The sequence below is a fragment of the Oncorhynchus nerka genome, linkage group LG6 (assembly GCF_034236695.1).
Source record: "Oncorhynchus nerka isolate Pitt River linkage group LG6, Oner_Uvic_2.0, whole genome shotgun sequence".
Taxonomy (NCBI): domain Eukaryota; kingdom Metazoa; phylum Chordata; class Actinopteri; order Salmoniformes; family Salmonidae; genus Oncorhynchus; species Oncorhynchus nerka.
Genome location: NC_088401.1, coordinates 67,518,601 through 67,536,081, shown reverse-complemented (window position 1 = coordinate 67,536,081; position 17,481 = coordinate 67,518,601). Strand labels below are relative to the sequence as shown.

The 17,481-nt window shown below is 43.8% G+C and overlaps 1 protein-coding gene across 1 annotated transcript in view; it reads left to right on the top strand.

Moving 5' to 3' along the window:
* Positions 1-17,481, top strand: part of enox2 (ecto-NOX disulfide-thiol exchanger 2) — a 275,592-nt gene that overhangs the window by 242,710 nt on the left and 15,401 nt on the right. Inside the window, 3 exon segments of the mRNA XM_065019819.1 lie at positions 4,386-4,492; positions 9,171-9,276; positions 15,693-15,895. Of these exon segments, the coding sequence (XP_064875891.1) occupies positions 4,386-4,492; positions 9,171-9,276; positions 15,693-15,895 (416 nt within the window).

Sequence of the window (17,481 nt, the reverse complement as noted above, 5' to 3'; positions counted from 1 at the left end):
CTTTTATGTACTAAGTACTCTTTCTATTGTAGGATTCATGAAAACTCAGCTTCAATGACACTCGAATATGATTGATGCTAGGGCTGTTGCGGTGACCGTATTATCGCCACACCAGCGATAATACACAAGTCGTGAAGGCAGTCAAATGCCCCGTGATTGTTTAGTCACGGTAATTAGGCTTCTCCAAGCTTCTGATGCTGCCGATGGTCCTTAGTAGCCTACTTGCTAACTGCCTGGTACTCAGCACTATATTGTCCCACTAATCACTCTGACATCAATGTAATTGAACATCTAATCAAACACTTCATGAGAGCCCATGAGCTCATGTTGTGCAACATTTCTATAGGCTATGCAATTGAGTGAGAAAACAGAGTGATTGCCTCTATTAAAAAGAGGATCCCATCAGCTTTCTATAGGCGAGGCCTACTATATTTCTCAACTTTCCTCATATTAAGCACATTGCTTATCTTTACAACAGGACAGTGGTGGAAAAAGTACCCAATTGTCATACTTCAGGAAAAGTGAAGATAGCTTAATAGAAAATGAAAAAAGTTTAAGTCACCCAGTAAATTCTACTTGAGTAAAAGTATTTGGTTTAAAATATACTTTATCAAAAGTAAGTGGAATTGTTGAAATATACTTTAGTATCAAAAGTAAAATTATAAATCATATCATCCTTATATTAAGCAAATCAGACAGCACCATTTTCTTGTTTTTTAAATTTACGCATAGCCAGAGGCGCACTCCAACATTCAGACATAATTTACAAAGGAATTGTGTGTTTATTGAGTCCGCCAGATCAGAGGCAGTAGGGATGACCAGTGATGTTCTGTTGATAAGTGTGTGAATTGGACCACTTTTCTGTCCTGCTAAGAAAACGTAACGAGTACTTTTGGGTGTCAAAGAAAATGTATGGAATAAAAGGTATAGTAGTTTCTTAAGGAATGTAGTGAAGTAAAAGTAGTCAAATATAGATAGTAAAGTACATATACCCCCCAAAAAAGCGACTTAAGTACTTTAAAGTATTTTTACTTAAGTACTTTACAAATAGCCTAATAGTTTATGAACATTTTAAGATAAACACCCGATCACGTGATGGAGAGCCTTGCGAGTACGCAGCACTCGGGTAGAAGGGCACAATGCAGCACTCCCGGCCAAGGGCAGAACAGCCACTGGCCGCAAAAGGCATAGATTTTTTTAGGGTGCATTACGGCCACACAAAGGGGATGCCGCCGTGAAATTTGAGGCATTATTAAGTGCTTGTTAAATTGTGAATGAGAGACTGATGAAGTGTGTACGTCCTGCGCAAAAAAAAAGAAAGCAGAGCTCATGGCTTTCAAGAGACTCAAATCATCATTAGTCGCATCATGCAGCCTTACAATGTATTAAAAATCTAAACATGTAGCCCAACGTTTGTAGAACTAAAGTTACATTAATAACTCTAAATTAAGCATATAGGAGTACCTATTTATTTAGTTCAACGCTCAACACAGAATAGCAGCATGTGGCGCTCCCTCAAATCATTTGGAGAAAATATCCTTTCTATTATATTCAGCTTTGTTCAATTGTCTTCATATTATAAAATATAAAATAATGCCACAGAATTCTAAGCAAATCTTGTCTGCTAAATTAAACTAGTGTAGCCCACAGCCATTTGGCATAGCCAAATCAGGATCTAACATAAGGACAACTCATGATATTCGATTCTGTTTTTCTGAAATAGACTTATTGTGAAGGTGTAGGCTATATTACATAGATGTATTAGTCTTTTTAAAAGTACATGTTCCAAAGATATGCATTTGTGGCTTGTAGGTTATGTGTGGAATCCAGGAGATGCTGAATGTGTTTGTTAATTAACGGCCAATTACTGTGAGACCAACCAGTTATTTGCTTGACAATCACTGGCTGACAATATTTTGTGACCCTAATTGACACCAACACAATCGCCAGACAGACGGACACAACAAATGCCACAGATAACACGCACAACAAAGAAACACCTATGATTGAACAACTCTTTAACCACTTGCTATTGTATACATCTTGTGTGTTGAACTAGTATTTAGGATCAATGTTTTTTGATGATACAGAAGGTAAGTTTGTTTTTGGCCTCATAAGAACAGTATATTGGGCTGTATGTAGAAATAGTCCACTGTGATAGGTTCCCCAATGGTTGTGTTACCTGGTTAAAGCACCAGTTAGAGGTTAGCTCCCCACAAACTCCTCTGGTTAACTTTAGCCTGTATTGGTCTGTGGACAGCTCATCTGAAGGAACCCACTCAGCCATAGAATCAAAGTAAGTAACACCTCTCTACATGAAAACAACTGGAACTGAAGGAAGAAATACATTTAGTCATATTGATGATTGAAAAGCCAAAAGGGGAAATGTAGAGCTGACCTGATTCACAACTGCCAATGCTAAGAGCATGTATGAGTTCAGATATCTTTGGTGATACACCACTTACAGTAGTGTGCATACGGAGTACTGTGTTAGTATGGATATTGGGATATATACCACATAATCGGTTCCTGTTTATACAGTAATACAAATATTGGAAAGAGCAAAGTGGGTACCCCCCCTCTCTATCTCTATCCATCTCTCTCGCTCTGTTTATCGTTGTCTTTTAAAGGCCACCATCCTCCATCACAACAATCCACACAAACACTTAGTTGTATTCATGAGTTCGTCTTTCTCTGCAGTTCCACACATACAAATGTAAACACAGAGGTTGGTGTCCAGGGAGACAGGTTCACACTGTCGTTCTGTCAACAAAAGGTGTCCAGGGAGACAGGTTCACACTGTCGTTCTGTCAACTAAAGGTGTCCCGGGAGACAGGTTCACACTGTCGTTCTGTCAACAAAAGGTGTCCCGGGAGACAGGTTCACACTGTCGTTCTGTCAACAAAAGGTGTCCCGGGAGACAGGTTCACACTGTCGTTCTGTCAACAAACGGTGTCCCGGGAGACAGGTTCACACTGTCGTTCTGTCAACAAAAGGTGTCCCGGGAGACAGGTTCACTCACACTGTCGTTCTGTCAACAAAAGCCACATCCATTTTTTCACAGCCGCACATTACATTATGAGTTGTTGAATAGTTTTATATCGCTGTGTTATGTGTGAGTACTCTGTCTGGACAATCTGTGATTATGTGATGCTGCATTATATCAACAGGTAGGTAAATGGGTCATTCTGACGCACACACACACTAATTATGAAAAATGAAAAGTTAGCACAGTCTCACAATCTTTTGTCTATTGAATCCTTTCTCCCTGCTCTGGGTTCACACACAGGTGTTTTGGTAACTAATCTGGGGGTGGTTAAGACGAGGTCTAGCTGTCAATCGCAGGTGTGGTTAGGATGGAGTGATGAACAGAAGTGTGTTCCAGCAGCTCTCCTCCTCCAACCTTGAGCTCTAAATCATAGTTGCTCACCCTCTCACTCTTTCATAATCTCGCTCTTCTCTTCCTCAGGGATTAGACCACCCACCATCTCTCTCATCCCCAAGACTCTAGATTACCTCTTTCAAATCTGATCAGATTTCAGGGTCTTTATTATTGAGTGGTCGTTAGAGATACCTCCTCTCTAAAGATATACAGTGACATTAAGATCAGCACTCCTATCTAACCCACAGTGAGGAGAGCCTAGTCGGTCCCAAATGGCACCCTGCTCCCTATATAGTGCACTACTGTACTTTAGACCAGAGCCTTATGGGCACTATATAGAGAATAGGATCTCATTTGACACACAGCCCCACGCTCAGATAGAAACAGGCTTTTCCTTCATTAGGTCTGAACTCTACACTCTTTACACAAAGGCATCCTTTGATTATGGCATTCAAGCATCTGAGAGTCGATGAAGGTGAGAAATGTTGTGGTCATTAAAAACAGGAGATGTTTGAGAGGAAAAGAGGGTTTCAGTTAGAGGTAGATACTTTGATCTCTTTATAAGATGGCCTCTCTCTGTCATCACTCTTAGAGAATTCCCTTGTTCTACTGTCAGGCTCTCTTGAGAGTCTATGTCCCTGTGGAGGATAGGAAGAGGAGGTGGTGTGTTTGTGTGTGCCTTCCCATTGTCTGGGGGGGGGGGTGAGAGGGGAGCAGGAGCCTGCTGGTTGCGGTCTGGTCCTCCTGTAGCTTTCAGCACCGTCTTGTGTTTTAGGACAGGTGCTCTGTGGTCACCTTGAGATATGGTGGGTTCCTTCTCCACCCCATCCCACCTCCCCCACTCTAGACACTGACCCAGAACAGACTGTACTATAGAGCAGAATAGAACATTGAAAACACATCAACATGAACATACAGTGAAGTGCCTTCCTACCTGATTCCACTTTCTCACTCCTCTGCTCCTTCCCACCCGCCCCCTCTCTCCCTGCATCCCCCGCCACAGTTGAGCAGATTGTGTCTGTATTCCACGCTGCTTCCAAACAAAAGGCATGGGACCATTTCTCCAAAGCTCAACGCAAGAACCTGGACATGTGGCGCAAGCAAGCAGAGGTTGGTCCTTTACTTTTTCTACAATTATTCACATCTTCTATTCATTTGGTGAAGTGCAGTATAGTCTACATATTATTGTGTCCTTTATGTGAACATTATGTGAGCAGCCCCATCTCCAGTATTCCGGATTCTAACTACTTTTTGTGGAATTCATGGTGTTGTCTTGGCAGGATGATTTGTGTTAAACAGTGTTAAAGTTAACACCAGCTTTAAAACTACACTCAGCATGATCCTAAAACTGACCTTAATATAAATGGGAAAAGGGAACCTTGTTGTATTCCTCTAGTAGTATCAAGGAACTGAGATGGTAGAACATCAACATTAAGTACTAGCCTAAGAGGTCAAGTAAATGCTATAGCTAGGCTGAATGCTAGGCTACACCCAGGCTCTCTACTTAGTTCAGTCCCAGAGTGGGTGCTCCGGTCAGATCCAGGTCCCGGCCACTCCAGCCCGGTGAGTGCTCAGTCTCACTGCCAGAAACAGGTAACTCACCCTTTAAGTCAACCACAGTACCCTGGACTGGTCTCTGTGCAGATCACTTCATCATACATGTATACTCTCTATCTGTTATTACTGACTGTGCTTTCTTCCAATAGAGAGCAAATAACCAACTTTCAGTTTTTGTTTGGTGTAAAATCGAGGTCATGCTCCATGTTGAGATACACAGGTATTAGCTAATGAAACCTGGTAAGATTTGTTCTCTATTTTGTTCAGTACTTCCTGTCCAACAACCGCTGCATTAATTACCTCAAACATGTTTTCCTCTTTAATGGAGGGTGCTCAAGTGTGACGCTGCTGTCATTTTAAGGCCAAACGGGTAAGTTTGATCTGGGTACAAATCTCTGAGGGTGTTAGTGTGTAAAAAAGCAGATTTGGTATGTAATTAACTGCCTAATCTCTGTCTCATAGCAACACTGAAACAGTCACCATGGATCCCAGGCTGGAGATGGTTTATCTTTCCTTTGCAGATCCTAGTGCTGGAGATTACAAACTAGTGGAACACATTCATTATAAACTCTTCATGCAGTTTGCTTGTGAAAGGCATTCTGTAAAGTGAGAAGAATTTGTATTTGTACAGAGTCATATGAATGTGTAACTGATGGTATAAATTGTAATGGGTTGGTAGCTGTGTGTTTGGGTATTTCTTGATCTCAGACTAGGGACTCTTCTTCTCTAAAGGTAGGTGTGAGTTGGTGTGTGTAGACTAGTGACGTCACTCCTCACTAAGCGAAAATTACAACTAAAGCATCATTTATACCTTACGTACATACGCAATTAGCTACTCAAAATGGCGGTCTTACGTCAAGTTTGTTATTGCAGGGTTGCACACGTCTACAAACAGGGCAGGCCAGCTCATTAGGCAGAATTAGGCGGCAGATTGACGAGCTGCATTTTCTGAGCTAAACCAAGATGCACCAACAACAACATATAAAACCTTGTAATTCTGCCCCAAAACAATGACAATTTCTCACAACCAGTGGCATATGGGCTTTTTAGGTGAGCACTGATGCTGCCCTGTGATAAGCAGTGCCCACTTTGTCAAAGGCAGGGCAGCAAAATATGTTGCTTGTCCATTTCCAACACTCCTCCCCAGGGTGCTGTTGGAGAGACGTATCGCTGCGGCGCTCTACCAACGTTCTGTCAAAAAAAACTAACAAATTGTGTATCACATATAGCCAGAGTAAAACATGAGCCATTCACAATAATTAAAGCATAATGTCATTACTGCATTTCAGAGCCATGAAAAATTAGGGAATGGACTTAAATGGGTGGTTTAGCCTACGCACAAATGCGTGGACCAAACCGAATGGATGGAAGGATATTCGTAAAATCGCAGACACTGTAGACTACACCCCAGTGAGCACAGACCGACGCAGACGTCTTTTTGGCCTCTCGTTTTGGTCCTTTCCGGACCGGCCGTCTTCTTACGGGTGTTTTGCAAACGGTGGGCGTACCACATGGATGGGTATTTCTAACATTTTATTTCAGGCGACACTGTAGGTTCCACCTCAGTAAGCACGGGCCGATGCCTTTTGGACCGGCCTTGATTTCCACATCCACGGAATGTCGGTTTTTAGTCCTGTCCGGACCAAATCTGAATCAATCATAGACGTCTATGTTTGGTTCAGATTTGATGTGGTTCGGACCGGCCTTGATGTGGTTCGGACATTGATTCTATAAATGACGTCTTTTCAACTTTCATTCAGAACCTAAAATTAACCTGATTTCAACGATCAGAAAATACGTATTTTCTACAGTCGAAAATCATCTCTGTGGTCAGCAGGACCACTCTGACTCTTAGACCTTAAGGAAAATTAGCACACTCTTATTGACAGAAATCCTGGTTATGAAGGTTTCCCGATTTCCTGCTTATTCCATCCTGATTCCAGAAATCTTCCAACTAGGATTTCTTGAAAACCATGGAATTTTGCAACCCTACAGCAGTATCTTTCTTGACGGGTCTGTTCTGTAGTCATCAGACAGAATGGACTGAAAGACTGCAGGGGTTTCACTATCTGTCTGACACATAATCACAACACCCATCTTCTACCATCCATTCTTTCATTCATCCATTTACCTGTTCTAATCCATCAATCCATCCATTTGGCCATCTAGCCATCAACCCTAAGAACACATCCATCCATCTCAGGCTGCATCCCTCTGGTAAAAAGTAGTGCACTATATAGAGAATAGCATGCCATTTGGTTTGCAGTCAGTTTTTCTACGCATTGCACAGACACATTAACTTTTAATAAAATAGATTTCTATTGGTTGCGTACACATTTTGCCGACATTAGCGCAGGTGCAGTGAAATGCTTATGGTTCTAGCTCCAACAGTGTTGTAATACCTAACAATACACACAAATCCCAAGAAGGAAATAATTAAGAAATATCTGAACGAGCAAAGCATATAATGGTGCGCATGGACAGTATACAGTATAAATAGAAACGGTGTGTACACAAGCAAGAAATACCATAAACAATAGACCTCAGGGTACCTTCAGCTCCAGTCCACTGTGATTAAGGAAATGGACCTTGATAATAGTCCTGGACTTGCTAGACACCAGGGGGAATAGATGGAATAACCGAGGGCTAACTAGAGAATACAAACTCCATCTCCACAATACACCAGGGGGATGATAGATTGGAAGTAGAACTAAATAATACAAGCCCTATATTTTACAACCCAAGTTAATTCCATGAGTGCTTAATTCCTTCAACATCCTGTTATAATCTATTCTTCTCTATCAGTTTTACTCCTTTAGGGCATTAGCTGGAGAGAGTAGGGACAACCTGTCATCCGACTGAATCCAGATGCTCTGTCTTTCTCTGTCTCTGTCTGTCTCTGTCTACTCCATTACAGACAAAGGTAAGAACCAGCATACATGCATGAAGGAGTTCAGCTCAATCTTGAACCTTCACCTAGTATCCCCTACCAGTGTAGCTAGACTCTGATGCTACCTTTACTGTTAGTGCTGCTGGCTGATGGACACACCAAACAGTGAGTCTTGTCAGGTAGCAGTTAGCTGGATAGTCTCGTAGCTGCGACTCACAGAGGCAGGATCAAAGTCTAACAGCTGGCGATTCTTATCTCACTGGGCAGATGGGTGTGCTGGTTTCTGACTACCTGTTTGACATCTTTGATTGGCCAGCAGCTCAACGTGTTATAGACACCAGACAGATGGTTGTTTACTTCAAGCTTTTTGTTTGTTGGTGTGAAATAATGATTCCCTCGCCCAGAGTTGTGAATGCATTTTTTGTGTGTATGTGTGTGTGTTGGCAGAACACAGAGCTGTCTGTCTTTCGAATATACTCGCCTCATTAGCCGAGAACAGCACTGCCGAGCTAGCCGGCCAGACATACTGCTAGCTGACATACACACTACTGTAGCTCCCATCCACACACAGCAGGTCATGCCTCCTACTGAGCTAGAGGCTCCAGGGTGAAGTTTCCCCTAGGTACAGATCTACTCTACATGACCAAAAGTATGTGGACACCCCTTCAAATGAGTGGATTTGGCTATTTCAGCCACACACATTGCCTACAGCTGTATAAAATCGAGCACACAGCCATTCAATCTCCATTGACAAACATTGACAGTAGAATGGCGTTACTGAAGAGCTCAGTGACTTTCAACATGGCACCATCATAGGACAAGTCAGTTCGTAAAACTTCTGCCCTGCTAGAGCTTCCCCGGTCAACTGTAAGTGCTGTTATTGTGAAATGGAAACATCTAGGAGCAACAACGGCTCAGCTGTGAAGTGGTAGGCCACACAAGCTCACAAAACGGGGCCGCTGAGTGATGACGTGCATAGCCCGTAAATATTGTCTGTCCCTGGTTGCAACACTCACTACAGAGTTCCAAACGGCCTCTGGAAGCAATGTCAGCAGCTATAACTGTTTGTCGGGAGCTTCATGAAATGGGTTTCCATTGCAGCCGCACACAAACCTTAGATCACCATGCGCAATGCAAGTGGTGTAAAGATCGCTGACATTGGACTCTGGATCAGTGGAAACAAGTTATCTGCCCTTAGGGACAGGTCTAGGATCAGCATTTCTTCCATAGGTGTGTGCGTGCGTACGCGACAGTGTAAAGCGTACTCCAGCCAGGCTACCCAGGAGGATCGTGTTCAGTATGAACATCCAGTGATAACCTTGTTTTGTTGTTTCCCTCCAGGAGATCAGAAACATGCAAAATGAAGAGCTGATGGGAATCAGACGAGAAGAGGAGATGGAGATGTCTGACGATGACATGGAGGATACACACGATCCTGACGACTCAGGTACACACACACTACACACATACCACACACACTACACACATACCACACGCTCACACACACACACTACACACATACCACACACACTACACACATACCACACACACACACGCTCGCTCACACACACACACTACACACATACCACACACACTACACACATTCCACACACACACATACCACACACACACTACACACATACCACACACACACTACACACATACCACACACACACTACACACAAGCACACACATACCACACACAGATGCACACACACTACACACATACCACACACACACATACCACACGCGTGCAGACACACTACACACACACACACACACGACAGAAAGGACTCTGACAACTATTGGTATATGGCTGGTGTCTTTTCTCCTTTGTTGTAGAATAGATCTGTAGCTCAGCCTTCTCTGTGTCGCTAATGAGGTGTTTTGTGAATTCCTCTCCAGCCTCAGTGTGAATGGAGCCGTAACATTAGAGAGAAAACAGTCTCCAGCTCATTCACTCTCTAAATGGCCAAATTAAGCTGCAGAGGAGACTGTGTAACTGCATGCAGAGACTGTGTTACGGCCATCTCCAGACTGTCTGTGGCTGTGTGTGTTTGTGAGAGTAAGAAAGAGAGTGGGTGCAATGTGGCTGGTAGATACTCAGTCACAGCTGGAACTAAGTGTTTATGTTTCTGTCTGTTGGCATGGTGCTGGTGTAATTAGCTGGTAGAGACACTGAGCTGGCTACTGCAGACTTTTGCTCTCCTGGGCCCAGATTCACAAAACCTTTTTAAGAAGAAATGTCTTCACTGCCATTTTTTTCCCTAAACTATAGATTTAAGAAGAAAGTTAAGCAAAGTTTCTATTCCTCAAAAAGTTATTTGGAAATGTTTCTCCTTATGCAAAAAGTTGAGAAATTAGATTCTTGAAAATTAATTTATTGGAAATGTTCTTAATTCCAAGATAGCTAAACCCTTGTCTTAAACTCAGGGGAGAGAGAGAGAGAGTGCTCCTTCAGTGCTGTTCTGGCCACCAGTGAAGTACCATTAAGGTCATCTACGCAGAACATCCTGTTTGTCTGCTGAGCCAACAGAGCTACTGATGTAAAACAGATTGAAACAGACCATAATATTCACCTGGACATTCAGATGACCCTCTGCTTCTCTCTAAAGCAGTTAGAGAGAAAAGGGAATGGAAGCCAAGAGAGCGGGGCTAACTGCTACAATCAGGTCTCCTTTTCAAGTATGTCGTTTACTTTCTGCTTTTGAATTGTTGTGGTCTCTGCCGGTTAATACCGCCTACCTAATTTCTATGCAGATATATGCAAATGTGATCATCAGCCAAGCGGGTTTTGATTTCCACCTTTTCATGTGTGACCTTGCTTATTAGAAAACACTAACAATCATTGTCAGGAGGCTGTCACAATGTTGGAAAGGAATGCTGTAGAGAAGGGCACAGGATGTGGCAGGGAGACAGGTGTTGATGTGACACCCCATCATATTTACAGTCTCAGTCACACCTGCTAGGGCTTCCTGTAATGCAGGAGCACAGGGGGAGGAGCTTGTTTAAACCTCCTCCAATCCTGTTTAAGAAGCCTAGTCTCTGTGCTCTCAATCATAGACAGGTGGTCTGTTTAACCTATCGGCTGGCTTGAAGAGGAACACCTGTATTCTGGGTTGGTGCTTCTACATTAATACGGTGCAGAGTGGGAATGGGTTGGTGCTTCTACATTAATACAGTGCAGAGTGGGAATGGGTTGGTGCTTCTACACTAATACAGTGCAGAGTGGGATGGTGCTTCTATACTAATACAGTGCAGAATGGGTTGGTGCTTCTATACTAATACAGTGCAGAATGGGTTGGTGCTTCTATACTAATACAGTGCAGAATGGGTTGGTGCTTCTATACTAATACAGTGCAGAATGGGTTGGTGCTTCTATACTAATACAGTGCAGAATGGGTTGGTGCTTCTATACTAATACAGTGCAGAATGGGTTGGTGCTTCTACACTAATACAGTGCAGAGTGGGAATGGGTTGGTGCTTCTACACTAATACAGTGCAGAGTGGGAATGGGTTGGTGCTTCTACACTAATACAGTGCAGAGTGGGAATTGGGTTGGTGCTTCTACATTAATACAGTGCAGAGTGGGAATTGGGTTGGTGCTTCTACACTAATACAGTGCAGAGTGGGAATTGGGTTGGTGCTTCTACAATAATACAGTGCAGAGTGGGAATTGGGTTGGTGCTTCTACATTAATACAGTGCAGAGTGGGAATTGGGTTGGTGCTTCTACACTAATACAGTGCAGAGTGGGAATGGGTTGGTGCTTCTACACTAATACAGTGCAGAGAGGGAATGGGTTGGTGCTTCTATACTAATACAGTGCAGAGTGGGAATGGGTTGGTGCTTCTATACTAATACAGTGCAGAGTGGGAATGGGTTGGTTCTTCTATACTATACAGTGCAGAGTGGGAATGGGTTGGTGCTTCTATACTAATACAGTGCAGAGTGGGAATGGGTTGGTGCTTCTATACTAATACAGTGCAGAGTGGGAATGGGTTGGTGCTTCTACACTAATACAGTGCAGAGTGGGAATGGGTTGGTGCTTTTACACTAATACAGTGCAGAGTGGGAATGGGTTGGTGCTTTTACACTAATACAGTGCAGAGTGGGAATGGGTTGGTACTCCTACAATAATACAGTGGAGAGTGGGAATGGGTTGGTACTCCTACAATAATACAGTGCAGAGTGGGAATGGGAATGGGTTGGTGCTTCTACACTAATACAGTGCAGAATGGGTTGGTGCTTCTACACTAATACAGTGCAGAGTGGGGATGGGTCGGTGCTTCTACACTAATACAGTGCAGAGTGGGAATGGGTTGGTGCTTCTACACTAATACAGTGCAGAGTGGGAATGGGTTGGTGCTTCTACACTAATACAGTGCAGAGTGGGAATGGGTTGGTACTCCTACAATAATACAGTGCAGAGTGGGAATGGGTTGGTGCTTCTACAATAATACAGTGCAGAGTTGGAATGGGTTGGTACTCCTACAATAATACAGTGCAGAGTGGGAATGGGTTGGTGCTTCTACAATAATACAGTCCAGAGTGTTCTTCTATACTAATACAGGAATGGGTTGGTACTCCTACAATAATACAGTGCAGAGTGGGAATGGGTTGGTGCTTCTACACGAATACAGTGCATAGTGGGAATGGGTTGGTGCTTCTACACTAATACAGTGCAGAGTGGGATGGTGCTTCTATACTAATACAGTGCAGAGTGGGAATGGGTTGGTGCTTCTACAATAATACAGTCCAGAGTGGGAATGGGTTGGTACTCCTACAATAATACAGTGCAGAGTGGGAATGGGTTGGTGCTTCTACACTAATACAGTGCAGAGTGGGAATGGGTTGGTGCTTCTACACTAATACAGTGCAGAGTGGGTTGGTTCTTCTATACTAATACAGTGCAGAGTTGGAATGGGTTGGTGCTTCTACACTAATACAGTGCAGAGTGGGAATGGGTTGGTGCTTCTACACGAATACAGTGCATAGTGGGAATGGGTTGGTGCTTCTACACTAATACAGTGCAGAGTGGGATGGTGCTTCTATACTAATACAGTGCAGAGTGGGAATGGGTTGGTTCTTCTATACTATACAGTGCAGAGTGGGAATGGGTTGGTGCTTCTATACTAATACAGTGCAGAGTGGGAATGGGTTGGTGCTTCTATACTAATACAGTGCAGAGTGGGAATGGGTTGGTGCTTCTACACTAATACAGTGCAGAGTGGGAATGGGTTGGTGCTTTTACACTAATACAGTGCAGAGTGGGAATGGGTTGGTGCTTTACACTAATACAGTGCAGAGTGGGAATGGGTTGGTGCTTCTACAATAATACAGTGGAGAGTGGGAATGGGTTGGTACTCCTACAATAATACAGTGCAGAGAATGGGAATGGGTTGGTGCTTCTACACTAATACAGTGCAGAATGGGAATGGGTGCTTCTACACTAATACAGTGCAGAGTGGGGATGGGTCGGTGCTTCTACACTAATACAGTGCAGAGTGGGAATGGGTTGGTGCTTCTACACTAATACAGTGCAGAGTGGGAATGGGTTGGTGCTTCTACACTAATACAGTGCAGAGTGGGAATGGGTTGGTACTCCTACAATAATACAGTGCAGAGTGGGAATGGGTTGGTGCTTCTACAATAATACAGTGCAGAGTTGGAATGGGTTGGTACTCCTACAATAATACAGTGCAGAGTGGGAATGGGTTGGTGCTTCTACAATAATACAGTCCAGAGTGGGAATGGGTTGGTACTCCTACAATAATACAGTGCAGAGTGGGAATGGGTTGGTGCTTCTACACTAATACAGTGCAGAGTGGGATGGTGCTTCTATACTAATACAGTGCAGAGTGGGAATGGGTTGGTGCTTCTACAATAATACAGTGCAGAGTGGGAATGGGTTGGTGTACAGTCAGCAGGAATAATACAGTGCAGAGTGGGAATGGTTGGTGCTTCTACAAATACAGTGCAGAGTGGGAATGGGTTGGTGCTTCTACACTAATACAGTGCAGAGTGGGTTGGTTCTTCTATACTAATACAGTGCAGAGTTGGAATGGGTTGGTGCTTCTACACTAATACAGTGCAGAGTGGGAATGGGTTGGTGCTTCACACACACAATACAGTGCACAGTGGGAATGGGTTGGGCTTCTCTCACTAATACAGTGCAGAGTGGGATGGTGCTTCTATACTAATACAGTGCAGAGTTGGAATGGGTTGGTGCTTCTACACTAATACAGTGCAGAGTGGGAATGGGTTGCTGGGCTTCTACACTAATACAGTGCCAGTGGGAATCTTATCTCCCAGCTCAGCCACTCAAACAGTGCATAGTGGGAATGGGTTTACATTCACATCCCCTAATACAGTGCAGAGTTCTTCTACACTAATACAGTGCAGAGTTGGAATGGGTTGGTGCTTCTACACTAATACAGTGCAGAGTGGGAATGGGTTGGTGCTTCTACACTAATACAGTGCAGAGTGGGAATGGGTTGGTACTCCTACAATAATACAGTGCAGTGGGAATGGGTTGGTGCTTCTACACTAATACAGTGCAGAGTGGGAATGGGTTGGTACTCCTACAATAATACAGTGCAGAGTTGGAATGGGTTGGTACTCCTACAATAATACAGTGCAGAGTGGGAATGGGTTGGTACTCCTACAATAATACAGTGCAGAGTGGGAATGGGTTGGTACTCCTACACTAATACAGTGCAGAGGAGAATGGGATTTGGTACTCCTACAATAATACAGTGCAGAGTTGGAATGGGTTGGTGCTTCTATACTAATACAGTGCAGAGTGGGAATGGGTTGGTACTCCTACAATAATACAGTGCAGAGTGGGAATGGGTTGGTACTCCTACACTAATACAGTGCAGAGTGAGAATGGGTTGGTACTCCTACAATAATACAGTGCAGAGTTGGAATGGGTTGGTGCTTCTATACTAATACAGTGCAGAGTGGGAATGGGTTGGTACTCCTACAATAATACAGTGCAGAGTGGGAATGGGTTGGTACTCCTACAATAATACAGTGCAGAGTGGGAATGGGTTGGTGCTCCTCTCCTGTCAGCAGCCTTGTGCTGAGGTGCTGGGGGTCGATACTAAAGCCTGTCACGTTGTGGAAGGGGAATCGGTCGAATACCCCAGACAGCATCTTGATGAGGCTCCCTGATCAATACACACCTCACCCAAAACCTCCTCGCCTGCTGGCTCTCTCTCACACACACACACACACACACACACACACACACACACACACAGCAGGTTGATGACTTGAGGTCTCTCTCTCAGCTCAAAGAGACATAATGCCGGATTTAAAGCAGGCAGCTGGAGTCCGTGTGTTGAGTTACACATGCGCACGCGCGCGCACCCTATGCTGGGCCTCACACACTCACTCTCAGGTCTTATCTCCCCAGCTCAGCCACTCAAACACACCCTCTCATTACATTACACACATCCCCCTCCAACAGCTGTAAAGAACATACTCTCCTATCAAAGGAACAGGGGAAGAGTAGTTCTCATCACACTGTGTCTCCTCTCTGTCCAATAGGACATTTTAGGATTTAATGAGTGGTTCTCATCACACTGTTTCATGTCTGTTCAATAGGACAGGTTAGGATTTAATGAGTAGTTCTCATCACACTGTTTCATGTCTGTTCAATAGGACAGGTTAGGATTTAATGAGTCGTTCTCATCACACTGTCTATCCAATGGGACAAGTTAGGATTTCATAGCCTCTCCAGTATAGTTACAGTAAGTCCTCAGATCACCAGTACAGACATTTGAAGGCTGTCTATACAGTACAATGTTATGATAGTTGTGATGTTCTGTGTGTGTGTGTGTGTGTGTGTGTGTAGGCCCTGTGGCCCAGGTGGAGGCCCTAAAGGAAGAGAATGACTCTCTGCGCTGTCAGCTGGACGCCTACAGGAACGAGGTGGAGCTGCTGAAGCAGGAGCAGGGCAAAAACCAAGAACACACACCTCCACAACACAGTGAAGAGGACACCATCAGGCAGCAACAACTAACCTTTCTACAACAGGCACTACAGGGAATGCAGAAGGTACTACTTCTGGGGTGACCCAGACATACCCACTGTAGTTAACTTCTTGCAGCAGTTCCTGCTTTGAATTTATTTTAATCAAGAGCAAGAGGGGTTTTTCATTTCCTGGTTCCAGACAGATATTAAAGGGGTGCACCCTGCAGATTCTGGCTGGATGAGACTCATAATCCATTGGTTTGGCTTCCTAGGGGTGACCAGAGAGAGATTGAGGAAAAGTGCACTTTTTAGAGTAGGATGGATAGAGAAGCCCTCCCAATCTCACACACAGGGGTGCACACAGGATGGACAGGACTGAGAAAGAGGGAGAGAAGCAAGAGGGATAGAGAGCAGAGTAGGGTGCACTAGAGAGTTGGATGGATAGAGAGATTTGACAGGAATCTAGAATCTGATCAGTCTGCTGACCTAGACGCTGTACACAAACTAATACCAGCTGGAGGGGTTTTCTAATAAAATATCCCCCTCAGGGAAAACAAACTGTTGGTTAAACAACCCTCAGGCAGGAAATCTGTTGCTTCCATCACCTGCTGGGTCATCAAATATCCTCAAGTAGTCAACGGTCATGCTCATATGAATAGACAGATGGTAATTACATTTCCAACACGCAAGTTTCGACATTGCCATGAAAATATTAAATGAATGGATAAAAATGAGGAGGAAGAGACAAATCGAATACTTCTTATTGCTCTGTGCTAAATTGTGATATCAGGCAGGCATTGGCAAATTACCATAACATTTTATCAGCAGGTGATTTGAGTCTGCCCAGGTTCTGTGAAATTCTTCCACTTCTGAGTCATGTAATACTTGCGTATTTCAGCCTAAACCCAACTGAGACTGTGATATAGTTTTTTAAGCTGAAATGGATACGGAGAAAGGACTTTTCAGCTTCTACATGGCTCTGACCTACATAGAGAAGCTATAAGCTAAAAGTTCCTTACTCAATGGCAAATCGTGAAACATAAGGGTTAACACCGCTGGCTAACATGGTTTCCTCTATGGAGCTGATGGGTTAATAACCAGCATGAGTCATATGCCTGTAGTAAGCAAGAATCTGTAGCTGTGTCTTCTCTGTCTTAAGGATTAGCTCGCATTTGTAGCTAACTGTGCCTTGGGTTAGGTATCATCTGTAGCTAACTGTGCCTTGGGTTAGGTATCATCTGTAGCTAACTGTGCCTTGGGTTAGGTATCATCTGTAGCTAACTGTGCCTTGGGTTAGGTATCATCTGTAGCTAACTGTGCCTTGGGTTAGGTATCATCTGTAGCTAACTGCTTTCTCTGTCTTAAGGGTTGGGTATCATCTGTAGCTAACTGTGTCTTGGGTTGGGTATCATCTGTAGCTAACTGTGCTTTCTCTGTCTTAAGGGTTGGGTATCATCTGTAGCTAACTGTGCTTTCTCTGTCTTAAGGGTTAGGTATCATCTGTAGCTAACTGTGCCTTGAGTTAGGTATCATCTGTAGCTAACTGTGCCTTGGGTTAGGTATCATCTGTAGCTAACTGTGCCTTGGGTTAGGTATCATCTGTAGCTAACTGCTTTCTCTGTCTTAAGGGTTGGGTATCATTTGTAGCTAACTGTGCCTTGGGTTAGGTA